General features: G+C 43.4%; 2 protein-coding genes across 2 annotated transcripts; one reads left to right on the top strand and one right to left on the bottom strand.

The window, feature by feature from the left end:
• The first annotated feature begins 4,818 nt into the window (after positions 1-4,818).
• cldn7a (claudin 7a) lies at positions 4,819-8,905 on the top strand. The gene is made up of 4 exons (XM_070854805.1): positions 4,819-5,041; positions 6,959-7,123; positions 7,931-8,015; positions 8,737-8,905. The coding sequence occupies exons 1-4, from the start codon at positions 4,819-4,821 to the stop codon at positions 8,903-8,905; spliced, it is 642 nt and encodes a 213-aa protein (XP_070710906.1).
• Positions 8,906-10,831: 1,926 nt separating this feature from the next.
• Positions 10,832-14,708, bottom strand: LOC139223128 (uncharacterized). The gene is made up of 3 exons (XM_070855092.1): positions 14,469-14,708; positions 13,799-14,142; positions 10,832-12,409 (listed from the first exon to the last, which is right to left on the bottom strand). Exons 2-3 carry the CDS (start codon positions 13,977-13,979, stop codon positions 12,330-12,332), a joined length of 261 nt encoding a protein of 86 aa, XP_070711193.1. The 5' UTR covers positions 13,980-14,142; positions 14,469-14,708; the 3' UTR covers positions 10,832-12,329.
• Positions 14,709-16,944: the final 2,236 nt, after the last annotated feature.

Below are 16,944 nucleotides of genomic sequence, written 5' to 3' on the forward strand. Positions count from 1 at the left end.
GAATCAAAACACACACACACACACACACACACACACAGTTGGAGCTTGATACACAGTATAGCAGTTGCCTCTACTTCTTAGTGATTTCTAAGATCACTGAACTGACTTTCCATAAATACTTTAATACTTATTCCATGTTTCTGTCGTCAGCCTCTGAAGTGTTTTATAAGATCAGGTGGCAGAAGACAAACATATCATATTATCATGCTGTGCACACAGGCCATGTACAGATCAATAGAAGCTAAATGTGTATGTGGTAACACACATTTGGTTTCCATTAGTCCTCGCCTAAATCATGGATTTAACACATCGTGTTCTTTGTCCAAATGTTTGAAATACATGTTTCTAGAAAGTGATGGTATTTTGTCTTCTTTATGGACGTGCTGTATTTGGTGGAACATGGAGGAAACTGCCAGTTTATGTTTAGCTCTCTGTTGTCGAAGAGCAAGAGCAGTGATCTCACTTAGTGGTTGTAATGTTGCGCGTTGGGCAGTAGAGGGCAGTCATATAATGCTAATTTACAAAGATGACAACACTGCTGCATTACATACATGTAAGGGTTTTTACTCAGCCTCCCATTACACATGATTATAAGATGGTTTCACTCTAATGTTCTGTTTAGAGTCCAGGAGAACCCCTAAACAACAGATTTCATAAGTGCTATATCCAGATTATATTTGAATTTCTGATATTGGAGTGTTGTTTACAAAAGGTCTAACTGGAGGATCAACCTCTCCTGAAAATAAGCAACATCATAACTCAAGATAATATACTAAACATTTCATTATTATCACATTCTGTTTATTTACACATATACATCATGGGGTCTGTGGGATCTCAAACAATGAGGAAGGAACGCCAGTGTCAACAAAACACAAGGGTTATATGACCGTTTGTAGTCTTTTTGAGCCAGCATTTTCTATCACATCACGACCTACACGTCATCTCATAGCTCTGCAGCGCTGCACGATGCACAGTTATGTCATCAGCACCATGAAAACATTTTTCATAGGACTGAAGGCTCCTATGGTGAGTATCTTAAAATGAGCTTTAGAAAAATCTGCACAAATAGCCTGCCTGAACAAATTCTCTTTTCTTCTCTGTGCTTGCAGAGACGGTGACAAGAATGTGCTCAGGTGGTTGTAGACGTCTCACTGAGGCCTCAGTGAGTCAGCAGTGTTCTTTTGCAGAATTTACCCATTTCGGATCAACACGGCACTGGCGCGGTACTGGATTATCTCAACCTAGTAATCATGGTTAAAGAACCACTGCGTCACCAACCAAACCCAAGACATGTTTTGGCCCAGTGTTGTGTTTTTATAATACTATTGGGTTATTTATCCAAACTAAAATATGGCATGGTGAACTGTAATCATCTACTCCAGCTCTTGATATGTTATCTGATTGATAACATCATTGTTGTATCATTTTGGACAAGTAACAAAACATTTGTCAGAGTTTTAAGGGTAAAACTACCTTCCCTGAACTGGCGCACCAGGTACAAGCCCAGAGGCTCCTGGACTACCTGGTGCCTCTGTTGAATGTGACTGATAACACTTCCATTTAGAAGTTCAATGAAATGATGCAAAACAATGTAAAACAACCACAAAGAGAAATAAAATGACAGCAGATGAAACACGAAACAACCACAAAGAGACACAATCCAACTACAAAGAGACACGATGCCACCACAGTGAGATACAAAACAAGCACAAATAGAATAGTGGGTGGGGGGGGGCCTTTAACATGTCTGTGTCCAGGGGCCTATTGTCTCATTATCTATCCATGGCTGCAGGCTATTTGGAGTTACAAATACTAGTTATTTATTCATATTACTTCATACTAGAATATTTAAAGTTGTTTATTTGGCATTTATTACACTGAATAAATAATGTAGCTCTTCATGATGTCCAGTTTATTACTGCCAAGAACAATAACTTGACATTTGAGTCCTAACACAATCTCCCTCGTTTTAGAAACGTGCCACCTTCTTTACATCTGTGGCCAAACTGTGATGTCTGGCGCGTCTGGTTGTCCCACAGTATAGTACATTCCACAGCTACACTGAAGCCATGTTCACGCCTGCTGAGGTGACTGTGTCTGTGACTGTATTCACTGTGTCCGAATATGTTTTCTACCCTGCATGGAGCAGCTGCCAGGCTCTCCAGAGGCAAAGAACACCTCTCTCATCGCCTCAGAGGGGCGACGAGAAAAATAAGTCCACAAGAACAAGCACACAATCTGTTGGTCCTGTCCCGCGGCTGCTGCACAAAAGACAAGTCTTATTGCATAAGAAGCCTGAAGAAAATAAAGACAGAGGACATGTAGAGAAGGGCGCCATCCCCCTCATTTGTGCACTCGGAGCTTTTCAGGGAAAAGCCGCGGGCCCAGCGTGTTTTATTGCTAATGCCTCAGTGGCTTCCAAGGGCACTTAAAGGACTTCAATCACTGAATTTGCACTCCACTTGCTCACTTCAGACCCGGAGGAGGCCTCAAAAACGGGAGGGAGAGCCCCCCGAGAGAATGTTGTTCTTCTTCGGGCTGATTTAGCTGTTTTCTTTTCCAGTGCCTATTGAGCGTTGAGCAACGGCTAAACCAGCGAGACAAATGTGTGTTTACGCTTTTAAAAAAGAAAGTAGTAAAAAGGGAAGAGAGAAGAGAGAGCAGAGGGGGGAAACAGCAATGTTCTTTTTGTGTTCTTTGCAATCCAGGAGCCGGGTGGAAAAGCAGCCAAGAGGACATCAGATAAATCAGGTTACCAGTGGCAACAGCACTGGTAGGCCTGAGACTGGCCTCTGATCTTCTTCTCACTCATCTTCCTCTCCTGCACCTCACCCTGTGCTTTCTGCTCACATTTCTCACCTTCGTATGTTTTTCACCGCGCTTACCTCCATCTTTTCCTCCCCACTTTTATCCTGACATCTCTTTCAACCATCAAACCATCCCCTCCTCCTCTTCCTCGACAACCACTGCATCAAAGTGGAACAGATTCCTTCTGCTATGGGGTCCTTCCTCCCCGGCAACAATGAGGCATTTGTTGGCCTCAACAGCTACGACCTGTTACCCAAGGCTGGGTACAGTATAGGGGGAAAGAGTTATAGCGAGAGAAGAGGCGGGTGATGTTGGGGGGGGGAAAGGGCAAGAACGTGAGAAAATGAAAGAGTAGTTCAAGGCAGAGGAGCAGATGTGTGAGAACAATCTAGCAAAGCCTCATTACGTTTTAAATCGGTAATCCAGCCAGCAGGTGAGCACATTCCCATTAACCTGGCAGTGGGGAGAACTTCCTCCAGGCTTTGGGGTCATTACTTCCTCCCATTGCTGTCGGACTATTGTTTAGCCACAGTGTGAAGTCACTAACACTGCTGACCTCTGATAGGGACAATGCCTGCTATTGTCTGGTGGTTTTTGTCCATTCACTGCAGGAAGAGGCTACAGCTGGCATGTTAATGAACCCAATGCAGCTGATATATTGTTATAAAGACTAGTTCTAGATAACCAGAGGTGCAAAATGATCACCTCCAACTAGTTCAATTAGTTATTTGGATTTCAATACTATATTTATGATGATTTATGATATGATGTAGGAGCCATGTATGCATTTGCTCATCTCACCTATTGTGTTTGGTGTGACGAACGGGCAATAATCATTGTTCACTTGAATGATGACAGGAAAAGGGGGATGAGACTGGCTCCTCACACGTTCTTTTGACCACATATTACAGCGTCCATGTTCTTTTTTTGCACACATTCATTTCATGTACTGGATTTCGTTCTCGTTTTGTTCCTTTGAAGCAGTCCATACAACCTTTAAACTCCTTTATTCAAACGGCCCGTCACACAGGTGCTGATTGTTCCCTGTGTTGGCCTCTCAGCGGCTTATGGAGGTTACAGGAAGATGCTACAAGTAATGTAGATCCAAATATGTAAGCTGAAAATAATCCGTTTCAGTTTCTGATCATATCTGAGTTTTCAACAGCTAATCTTTCCTCTCTGACCCAGCAGTTCAGCTCCTTACCCCGTCACCGACAGCAGAGAGGTCATGAATCTGAAGTGAGCCAGTGATCGTGATGTGTGTCTGTAAGGAGACAGTTTGGGGGTTTGGTCCTCAGTATTCAGTGATGGGCGCCTGAGTTATAACATCGATCTGGGTCAGTGGGCAAACTGTGGACAGTATTTACTGTGTGTACTGTGGGCACACAAACACACCCTTTCTGGGTTAAGAAGAAAAAAGAAAAACAAAGGATACTTAAGGTCAAATTCATAAATGATGCTGCAGCAAAGTGATCCTTTACCTGTAACACACAGTCACTGCTCATGCTCACTTTAGTCAGTGTCTTGACCCCCCATTTCCATCTTAAAGTAGCCAGAAAAAACAAAACTGTATATAATTTTTCCCTTTTCCAAACAATTCATGAATTTTGCTTATATTGGGTTAAATAGTCAAACTTCATCTCAGAGAAAAACACCCTAAGAAGAAGAAGAAGAAGAAGAAGTGATGAGTGGAAAGACAACCTGTCGCTTCGCTGGAAGCAGGGGGGGTGGGAGAGGGGGCATTTCCCAGCAGACCACAGAGAGCTGCACCTCCATGCATCAGCAGGCATGACAATTACACACCCACTTCACACCATCACCCACATCTCGGGTGCCCATCCCCGACTCGAGACCCCCGGTGCACAGCTGAGGAGCGACACGATCACCGTCAGCATCACTTAAACACAAATCACCGATCGCAACGCGAACATCTGGAGCTTTTCCAGCCTGCAGAGGAGGAGAGAGGTCCGATCGTTTGTTTGGAGAGAGAGACATTTTGGGGACACGATGGCCAACTCCGGAATCCAGCTGTTGGGATTTTTCCTGTCTCTGATTGGCATCGCTGGACTGATCATCGGGACTATTCTGCCTCAGTGGAAGATGTCCGCGTACATCGGGGACAACATCATCACGGCGGTGGCCATGTACCAGGGACTGTGGATGTCATGCGCCTTCCAGAGTACCGGACAGCTCCAGTGTAAAATCTACGACTCCATCCTGCAGCTCGACAGTAAGTAGTCCCCGCTGCTGAGAAAGCCTGTTAAAGCACCTGAGTGCAGCCCACCTCAGGGTGTAACCTGCTCCTCACACTGCAGCCACTGACCACAAGGCTTCGTGATCGATCTGTACTGATTAGGAGCATTCTGTAGGAACCTCAACCAAACATTGTCATACTCTGGGAAAGCCTCCAAACATCCCTCCAGCACAGGAGCAGCAGATGATGATGATGATGATGATGATGATGCCTAAGCTTCAAGAGCTAATTGTATGATGAAGCCTCACTGATGAGGATCATCTTCAGGAGATACATCTCTTGTCTCTGTGGCCGAGCCTTTACAGCCTCAGTGATCGCTTGTGCTCCTAGAGCTTCATAGCAGGTTCTCTGTTTCAGCACAGCACAGAAAGTACAGCGAAAACACAGCAGCAGCTGTTATTTATTATTTCTAACGCCAAAATAATCAGTATGGCAGCTTCACAGGAGGGGTGACCGTGGTACCTCCTGCTGCAGCATGGGCATCTGAACAATCTAGTGTCACCCAACACACACGTGTACACACACAACGGCTTTGAAACTTTTCTCATACACAAATGCACACTGATCTGTGGCAGGTTTAAACACTATGAGGTGGTTGTTAACAGTCCCTGCAGACTTTTGGCCTCCTCTGATGCCACATCAGAGGTCTTGAAGCGTTCAGGCTCTTGGACGCAAGGCTTCAAACTTGTCGTGTTGCGTAGGAGTTCTCTGACAGAATCCACCATCTTTTGTTTAGAGATCTACTTGATGTACTTGCTGCACCATACTCACTGCAGTTCATACTGTACAAGAGGCTTAAAGCTGGTTAGTAACCAGTAACCAGACCAGCCTGAGACCCTCAGGGGCCACAGAGGCTCTATTTACATCAGTTTATGATAATCAGATATTGTGCTGAATTGATTTGGAATAAGTTTGACTTTAATATCACTAAAGTAAGATAAGATAAGGGCTTGCATTATCACTTGCCTTATAAAAGAATATACTAAAAAAAGCAGACTGCTAAATAAATGTGGGTTTTACCCCAGGTGGTCTAATGGAACACCTGTTGAATCATGACTCTAAATGATGTTACTGTATTAGTGCAGCTGTGTACGACTGCAGCTTTACATTAGTGTGTGAACTTCTATTCGGTATACAGTGTAGCAATGTGACAGTGTTTGAGATCAGCTAGAGTAGCCATCACTACCATGAAGTATTATAAATGTGATATATATCCCATAATAGTACTGGACTGGATCTCTCTCTCTCTCGCATCCTCCTCCCCTCCGTCTCTCTCTACCATCCCTCCCTTGCTGCTGGAGGGTTTTGTTTGTTTGGACAGGGCAGGGATGGCCTAGACTGGCACAGACTGGTTCTAGGTGGACAGAGAGAGGGGGGGGGGGGTGCAAAGGGTGGGGGCTCACCCTCTGATAGGTTTATAGGGTGATGAGGGAAGGGGTGGAGGGAGGCTGACAGATGAGGATCCTAGCAGTGTTACAGCAGGCCTCAAACTGCCTTCTTTCTGTTTGTGTGCGTCCATGTGTATCCCAGGGTTTCTCTTCCAGGAAGAGCTCACATTAAAATGTCCTGACAGGCTAATGTGAATGTAATTCACAGCGCCTGGACACACACATAAAGCCTCTCTCATGGGCCGAGGCCTGTTTATTAGTCTTTCCTTATCATTCGCCAGTTTGTGCGTCCAGATTTGCGCGCACAGTGGGGTTGATTACTTTGCTCTATGTGCTCGCTTTGCTGTATTTTTAACATTGAAGCTGCACTCCCACATTCCACAAAACAAAAGGCCATCTATTCACTGCCTCCTCTAACAGATAGACCACATGTTTCCTGCCCTCTTCTTCTCATACTTAATCTGTTGGGGTTTTTTTTAATCTTCTGTCTCTCTGTGTCCTCCAGGTTCGCTTCAGGCCACTCGTGCCTTGATGATAGTTGGCATCATCGTGTCCATCGCAGGTCTGGGTGTGGCCTGCATGGGAATGAAGTGCACCACCTGTGGAGGGAGTGACAGACTACGCAAGGCCCGCATCGCCATGACAGGAGGCATCATCCTGCTGGTCGGAGGTGATGATTCAAACGCTCCCTTCACACATTTTACTCATCTTCTATTAACAACCAAGCGTTAATACCTGGTCACACAGCACGACTGCAGCGTTCACATCTGCATCCTCACTTATTTTTCTGATGCAAGTTCATTGTAAAGTCAACTTACTTGTACTTGTTGATGACATGCAATGAATGTGCCTACCAAGGCTTGGGAGTTTACAGAGTTCTTCAGGATACATCAACTGGGAACCATGAATGTCCATACAAAACATTTTGCCAACCCAACAGTAGATGTTGAGATATTTGACAAGAAAAGTGACAATGTTCACATCATGATGCAACACATGAGAAAAGGCTCTCATAGAATCATAATCTAAGGACCGGCTGAGTCTGACCACAGGACAGAGCCACTGTATGGGACCTGTGCTAATCCATATTACTGTCTGTGGGACTTACGATGATTAATACAGACCTGGTTACATAATATTATACCAAAACACACCCAGGCTCACCTCGTCCTCACATTCCTGCTTAGATCTTGTGTACATACAGTAGTTCTTACAGCAGGTGGGAGGAGGTTTGATCCCTAGTCCAGAAAGCTTTCCTCCCACTCTTCGCCTTAGACTGGATGAGACCAGTCCTCCTGGCACTGATTCTAACATAAGACATCTAACTGGCTCTGAGGAGAACAAAAACACTAAAAGCTAATTGTGCTGCAGTCAATAGCAAGTCGCCGGGCGTCCATAAAGGGGATAAAAGCAGGTCTACTCTCCGGTTTTGATGATGTGCTGATTGATCTTTGGTGTTGACTTCCACTCCTCTCAGGGCTGTGTGCCATCGTAGCGTGCTCCTGGTTTGCCCATAATGTGATCCGGGCTTTCTACAACCCCTACACTCCAGTCAACACCAAGTAAGTGGCTCAAAAACTCTGCATGGTACAGTACTGTAATTAAAGGAACAGTTTGACATTTTGGGATAACTTCTAATTCCCTTTCTTGCCAAGAGTTTGATAAGAAGATCATCCATTTTGTGCTGATCTATACTTCTAGTGTGCTACATTTCAGTGGGAAATATTGTACTTTCTACTCCGTCATATTCATTGGACAGCTGTAGTTACTGTCACTTTGCAGATTAAGAATTAACATTAAATTGTATTTTTATAGACTAAACTACCAAATGTGGTTAAAATGAGCTCCATCTCAACAAGCAAATGCTGCTCACGAATTCCTATAATATTATACAGTAATTCTATAATAATAATAATAATAATAATACTCAAGGTCGCCGTACAAAATACAAATTAAAGTGCAATACAACAAGTAAAAAAGGGTATAAAACATCTGCATATTTGAGTACTTTTCATACTTTAGTACATTTTGCTGATAATACGGCACTGTGAATTTTCCGAGTATCATTTTGAAGGCAGAACTTTTATTTGAAAACGGTACATTTGACAGTATTGCTGCTGTTCTGCATAAGTAACACAGTCTTGCTTTAAGGGGCCTGAATCTTCCACCACGGCAGGTTTGAATGTTTGCAAAGCTTTGAAATCAGTTTACTTTTAAACTGGGTTACTTGTAATCCAAACATTTCATTTAAAAAATAACTGATCAACATCCTGTCTGCCCCAGGTTTGAGTTTGGCGCCGCCATCTTCATCGCCTGGGGCGGCTCCCTGCTAGATGTCCTGGGCGGAGCTATGCTGGCCGCTTCCTGTCCACGCAAGAAACAAGTATCCAAGTACCCACCCGTGGCCAGCTCCCGCTCTGGTCCTCCGAGCAGCACTAAAGAATATGTCTGAGAGCGCCCCCTACAGCTTGGGACTCCAACAGAAGACGACGAGGAAGAACCCGCGCCCAACCCCTCCTCCCCCATTTTTGTTTTCCAGCAGAGTAAAAGTGAAGGTGTATGGGAAGCTGTGAATCATAGAGGCAAAGAATCCCTAATGGGACTTTCTTTTCTTTTTGTTCAGGCAGGCCTTTGATTATCATGCACCGCTCTCCATTGTTTCGCGAATGGTGTCTCTCACCCCGTGCACACATTCCACAATTGTTTACGAGTGATCTTCACAATTACATTATAATTAGATCCCCTGACTTAATAGACAAGCCCTCGGGGTGTAACCTCTTGAATTGTAGCCTAAATGGTGGATTATAGCCAACTCTTGCACCTCAATGTCAGAACCAGCATCTATTAGCGTTTGCCATGTAATTGAAAGTAATCAATTCCAGCTCGGTGGCTAGGCTGCGGCTCAGGGGTCCGTACAACAGAGACACAGGGTGGCAATACAGTGTTTTATATGAACTGTTGGACGGTTCTAAAATAGACGTCGCAATGAGCAGGGTGCGACTTCACACACAGGGCTCACTGTGTAGGGCTCACACAGGCCTTTTACTACAGCACTCACCACAGGCCCTGCAAGCTCTTCATACCAGTCTGTTACAAACCCTGCTCAGATATGAAATATTTTATCATGCAGTCACGGTGCCATTGTCCATCTAATAGCTTCCACATCAGCCACTATGAGATTAAAATGCCTCTATTTATTTTGTCGAATGTAGGATGAAGATTTTGCACCTGTGTCGACTGGTAGTTCGCTGTGTCCAGGTTCTAGTTCTCAGAGGTGATCAAGTCATGATTTTATCAAGACGTTTTATGGTCTGAACAGTGTTTTTAAATCTCGTGGTTTTATACTCTTGGCTTATCAATTATAGCACATGATGGTGTAATGAGAAGAAGATTTTTAACATGTCCAACAGTTCTTAAATAATAAAAGATATTCCAACATTGTTAATTGTGCGGTAGTCATTTTAGCTGATTATACAGTCATTTTACTCCTTTGTTACAAACAAAAAGCTCTCTTTTGAGGCACAAACACCAAGGCTGTATTTCCCCGTGCATGCTGCTTCAATGCATGAGAAGGAGTTGGTATTATTTCAAGAATTTCAAACAAGGAATTTGGACACCTTGTTTTTCAAAGCAGAGTATTATATGCGTTTTAAAACATCCTCAAGCATTTAATATTTAAGGCAAGAAGCCTTGTCCTTTCACACAGGTGGGAAGACAACATCCAAAATACACATACAGATGTTTATATTTTACTAGTTTGTCTAGTTGTGTTTTTTTTCCCATACTTTCCACTTCAGTAGCTCTTACATCACCAAACTGTTTAATTTCCTCATCTATATTTTGAAAGTTTACAGCAGGGTTTGTTCATATATCACTAACAGCCTGACTTATATCACATTTTTTTATTTTTTTATTTACGACTATGGTGATGTCCATAAACACATCACATTATATTATTATATTCTTTTAAGAAAGAGAGACAAGTGATATTTTTGGATGAGCTTACAGCCTCCCCTGAACTGCTCATCTACCTCTCAGATACATTTCCTATTGTCTTTGCTTTTGTTTTTTTGGGAAAACCAACCTGATATGTCCCTTTACATTCGACTGTATGAAGTCCAATGTAGTATGCTGGTTATGTAGTCAAAAGTTTTCTACCTCTGAATATGTTCACACAATGAATGAGTCAGCAGAATGGAATCATTTTCCTTAGATTGAGAATACTGAGGGTAAAAGACCATCTTTTCTGTGTAAAAGTTGTGTTGAAGTCAGAAGAACTGTGTGAATTAAACCTTACGTGAATGGATTTGAAGTTCTGAGAATGTCGATTAATGCAGTTAAACCACATCCAGTGAACACGACAATACAAAGACTCCACAAAGATTAATCTTTTATTTCCCGAGATGCATTATGAAAAGTCGACCATTTCCATGCAAATGGTAAACCACAACCCGAGCAACAATCTTTGAGTCAGAGAACGAGCTGTGAAATGCAGTGCCTCCATGACGCAAAAGAGTAAAAGTGAACTAGTAACAACTTCACAGCCGACTAAGTAACAAGACATCAGCACGAGCCTTTACAGACAATAACATGTCATTTGAAGCTCCACTGCAATCTTTAAAAAAAAACATCAGTGTTAAGATTGTCTCAGCGGCGAGAGCATCATAGGCTGCGTTTCTTCCATGACCTCATACCGTCATTACGAAGTAAAGGTCGACATTATCTTTAAATAGTTCACCTGAACCTGAAAGATGCTATGATGCCACCGGGGTGTAGCTCAACAACTGTAGCTTAGCTGTAAAACTAAACGACTTTATACAAACTAAGTGTTTTTCATTGCGATATGTCTGTGTGCCAATCAGAATCTGTTTTAAAGATTAATCTCATACAGCCTTAGGTATCATTTGGCAATTTATTCACAACATTCAGAACTGTGCGTGCCTTTTATCACAGCTCTCTGGCCAATGAATCTGTGCTTGTTTACGACATTTTCCTGTCGAGTCTGCAGCTCATGCCAACACTGAGCTCAGGAAAATGATGACTCTGGATGATGGAAAGAGCATAATGGTGGCGCGGTTTGAAATACTACTACATAGCCCTTAATAACAGGATACCAGTTACGTGTTTTGATGCTTCAACAGACTCCATGCATAGAATTCTGCAACATGTCACTGCACATAACAGGCATTCCCACAAAAGTGCACCATTTGGAAACATAATAAATCTCAGTTATAGATGACCGAAGCAGTTTCCGTTCAGAAACGAGTAAAAAACATGTAGAAGCCATAACAACACAACAGAGTGTCTCTGTTTTTTTTAAAACAATAAATAATCAGCAGTAGTTTGTTTTCCTATAAATAGAGCTTCCATCCACTGGATAATAGTACACCACTTGCATCAGTGTGAGAGTAGAGAATGATAGTCATTGCACAACCAAAGCTTAGCATTTCACCCGTGTGGTACACATTAACAGGCTTGTGTTCCCTCACGCAACCAACCCGAAGACAATCAGAAACCCCTCAGCAGAAGCTGCTTTTCATCTAGCCACTTGCTCAGTGCAACTTTAGAAATGTAGCCCTTGATAAGAAGCTTTGAAAAATATAGACACTTTCCCCAAATCTTTCTCAAGTCCTGATAGTCTACGATGCAATACAATTCATTCACAGTCTGGCCAAAGGTCAGTTAAATAAACACTATGTACAGTCAGGGCTTCAGCTGGCGCTAAATGAGCTGTTTTTGGTGCCTTGTTGAGCCATCGGAGGCTTCAGTAGGACACTTGACGGGCTCATGGCCAAGATCACTGACGGGGAGTTTTGGCGTCCCGGCTGACGGGGGGAGGGGATTTTTATTTTTCTTCTGGCACTTCTTGGTGAAGTTTAAGAGATGGGCGACAGAGATACAGGACACTGCCCGTTGTTGTTCATGATGTCATCCAAGTCTTCATCGTCCAAGTCCACTGAGGAGGAAGGGGCAAAGGTCAGAAATGTACTGCACATGTAGTGGAGCTAAAATAGACACAGTAAATATATAACACTTGTCCATTTAGATGGATAACTTGGATCAGTTCTGTAGATGTGGATCAGTAATGGAATAGTTCATCATTTTAGTTGCTCATTTGGTTAGCCAGGCTAGCCGTTTCCCCTCGTTTCCAGTCTTTGTGCTAAGCTAAGCTAACCGGCTGTAGGTTGTATCTTAATACTAAACGGACAGAAAGGGAGAGTGCTATCAATCTTTTTGCCCAACTCTCAGCAAGAAAGCTAATAAGCACATCTCCCAAATGCCATTCTACTGCTTTAAATATTTTACAACCTGCGATTTACCCTCCGTGCTTCAGCGTCTGCAGGGTCTGCAGATTAAGTTTGCGTGACAGACTCACAGTAACTGAGCAGAGCCTGGCTGACGTTCAGGGCTCCGACTCTCAGCAACGTTTGGAAAACTAAACGTAATATTCACGTTCAAAACGTGTCTTCTGGCCCTCCGAGGACAGACGGAGCACTGAGGTAATAAAAAATGTGTTATTGTTAAATTACAGAAAGAGTATTACCGCTCTCAGAATGATCAGATCACTGCAGGCCGACAAAGCCTGTGCAGCATGTGCAGCAAATGAGCTTCCACTGCAGTAACGCTTATGAGGGCTGGGCATTCATTTGTTCTGATTATTGTGTTTTCCAGTGTAAAATGTTCCCTTGCAGGACAGGGGTTCTCATTTCTGTGCAGCATGGACCCCCACCCCTTTGAAAAAATCTGCCTGAAGGACCCCTACATGAGTGCGCATCATAATAAGGAGATTTTTTTTAAATAAATTCATTAAAAAAAGAAAGATAAAGCCTACATGTTCTCACTGTTGTTGTGAAGAGCCCTCCCTCCATGTTCAGAGCAGATCGCTGCATTCATAACTCGTTTTTATCAGAGACACCGTGATGATACAGACTCCACACATTTCCAACAAAGCTAAACTCTGACTACTGAAACACAGAACTATTTCCTGTACGTTTACTGTCACATTTCGAGCGATGAACGGACTGATTTCACTCCCTTGTCAGATTAAGAAAATCGTGTCTCCGGTTTCAGACTATTAATGAAAGGGCATTTCTGAAAGGAGGCCTCTAAACGATGTATTCATTATTACAAACACTGGTATTGTTTTATTGTTTTTTAACAGCTTATCTGTGTCTTTTTCTCCTGCTGTACCTCTTTTATTGGCTGATAAGTGAAGGTGATGCTTAGATGAGTGTCACTGTCTCCATGTAATAGTGGAAGTGGCTGACTTACATCATCACTATGTGTATTCTAATAAACACGTGCAGTGGTGACACAGCATCTCATAAAGGCACCCATCACTCACCTTTCTTGGTCCGACCAATCTGGCCCAGTTTGGGTGCCCTCTGGCCGAGCCTCTGGGGGTTGGCCCCGCCGCCGTGGCCGTTGACCTGGGGGTGTCCCGGGTTGTACTGGCCCGCCGGGCCGGGCTGCCGGGGCGGCCCGCTGGGGGGGATGAGCTCGGGGATTCCTGAGGCTCCGTACATGCTGAAGCAGGCGCCTTCTCCGGATCGGCCGCTAGATGTCCGCGCAGCCCAAGCTTTGTGTGGTTTCGGAAAGCTTCTCACTTCCGCAATGGCATTCAACAATGAATGTATGAACAACAGGCGACAAAATGTTGGCGAGAAACAGCTAGAAAGTCCTCGCAGCCTGTGAAAGAAAGCAAATACGTTTGTCAAAAATAGCTCTCATGCGTCAGAGAGCGGCCAGCTCCTGGCAAGTGCGCGCAAACACTTCTCCGCTGTTTATACTGAAATAAGCGATGTACCCGTGTGTGTTTTCCAATCCATGTCAACTAACAGGTGAAGTAAATGCCTTCCTGGCCACTACAATAGCCGAAGAGCACAATAACGTGTCTTCCGTCTGATCCACTCACTATAACAAACTGCTTTTCCGCCCGCTCCTGAACCCGACATTAACCGATCGCTCTCTCCACAATCCTTTAAATATACTGTTAAATATCATAAATATCTCACCTCTTCCTCTCCGAGGCCGCAGCACAGAGCTGAATCCGGTAAAAGCGGCTTCTGGGAACAGTGTTGTTGTTTATCAGAGCTCTCTCTCTCTCCGTCTCTCTCTCTCTTGGCACAACACCGAGGAAGCGTCGATTTAAAGGGGCCTCTCGTCGTTTTCTCGGCCTTGGGGATTTCCTCGTATTGTGTCTTGACTCATAGCGGCATGTGAACGTCACCGTGCGGTTGATATAAGGGACAGTGCTGACACTTCGGATTATACAGTGGAGGTGTGCCAAAGTTTCGAGGGCGCAGTGCGTAATTACGCACCTCCAGTAATGAGAGAGTGACTCGGGCGCCAGCCAATGACAGGCCCTGCTCAATAATCCCCATACATAACACATATGCAACGCTTTAAGTCAGAGGTTCAAGTCAGCTCACTTACAGTAAGTGCAGCTCTGTGTCTTATATGGGAAATACACGTGTTACACAGAAAAGTGACAATATGTGATGTAATAAAGAAAACCTTTTTAAGTAGCTCCATGCTGAGATTGAGATTATTTGCTTGGTTAGTTCTTTGTCAACAACTGCAGCTTGTTACATGGGCTTGGATCTTGAATCAAAGCCAGTGTTGTGTCTGTTTCTATGCAACCATGACCTAACTCACCGACACCTATCCCAACCCACAGAGCAGGGCAACACGGAGGTTTGAAAAAACAGACTTCTCGTATTTGTGGTGATGCAATAACTGTCACATTTGTCAAAATGAGTCAACTCTGGGCTTCTTTCAGTAAAGGGACAGGAAATTCTACACCCTGATCTTTGACCCAAGTCAGTCATTATGAACTTACATTATGCAGCCAAACATTGTTGAAACCCACAGAAATCAACTTTAACTTCTGGTGGAGAGCCTAAAACCTTCAAAGATACTAAAGATTTCAGACTGAATTTGGTGGAAAATGCTGCAGAAGATGGTAAAATAGCCAGCACTGTATATGACACTGTCCGACAGTGTGAAACAAAATGGACTTTTCTAACCTTAAAACTACCAAAGGACATCTAAAAGGGTTAATTATTGGACCACAATAACATAAACAATGCAGTACTTCAATGATTCAAATCAAGAAAAGCACATAATGTATGCAACATGTACGTCTGTCATTATTTGGGTTTATTAGTCATTAATTGAACAATGTAAAAGGCCAGAGGGTGTTTTTAACATTAGGGGCTGAGGGGCAGCCATGTTCCACCTATAACAGACCAACTGCACAGGAGAAACAATCAGAATAGACTGGTTGTAGTTTAGAAAGTTCAACCCATTTTTTGTGGGGGTTTTTTGTCTCTATATGCCCGTTTATGTGTGTGTGGGAATGTGTTATCTCCATGTTCATCACATTTCAGGGATGAAGCCATGCACAGTTTAAAGATTATCAAAAAAAAGAAAAGAAAATCCCCCCCCGTCAAACTTGCCAAGACTGATCTGACCACAGATCAAACTCCACAGACCCACATGGACTGTCAGGTATAATAAGTCTGCAGAAGAAGTCGAGCACGTTGTCTCGGAAGGAGCGAACACACTGCCATCATGGCCAAGATCATAGGCGCCGCTCTCCTGCTCGTCATTCTGGTCGACAACTTCTACGACGGCACAGGTAAATACAAAGAGAATTTATATCTTAATTATTTCTGCATAGGTGCTTTATGGTGTAAAATGTACTCGCCAACATGAGAGTAAATAACTAACTCTGCTTCTAAAATATACACAAGTCAAGTGAATCTGTATTCGAAGGGGAATGTTACAAGCACTTGATGGGTGATGTATTATTGATCCACATAAATGATTTGTCTTTTTCCACTGGGTACAGCATTGCGTGCTGGATTCTATGTGACCAAAGGGCACATCCGCAAGTGTGGGTGCAGAGGTGGGTGTCCACTGGTCTTTCGTACATTTGGTTAAAAATTTGCAATGGTGAAAAACAGCATAACCGTAGAAAAAGAGCCGTACCATTGGCAGAAAGGACTTGCTTGTTGTCTAGTAAAGCAGATGAAAAGGTGTCTATGGTGTGAATTCCACCTCTGTTCTCATTGCAGTTCTTCCCAGTGGAACAATAAAGTGTCGCTCCCCGCTGTTCCCCGCAAAAAATGCAGTTTCTGTAGAGAAACAGGATCTGATTAAATGCTTCTGCAGCAAAAAAAACCAACACAGTGAGTCAACTGACATTGTTGCCCATTGGGTGAGAGATTGACAGACTTTTTCTTTTCTGTGTTCATTTTCAGTAAAAATCTTTTTTTTCTCCTAATTTGTAGAGTTTCCAGAATTTCAGGCAGCCTGCACAACATGGCACCCTGGTTATCCAATCACCCTGCTTTGAATGGGTGGAATTCTCCACAAAAACCAGGAGTGAAGGACCTTGAATGCGTCTCGTAAAGCATCGTATCACATCGCACATGATTAACCCGCCACATCTCTGCATTGTTACATGATATTAATCACTATGTC

The sequence above is a fragment of the Pempheris klunzingeri genome, chromosome 23 (genome assembly GCF_042242105.1).
Source record: "Pempheris klunzingeri isolate RE-2024b chromosome 23, fPemKlu1.hap1, whole genome shotgun sequence".
NCBI lineage: Eukaryota > Metazoa > Chordata > Actinopteri > Acropomatiformes > Pempheridae > Pempheris > Pempheris klunzingeri.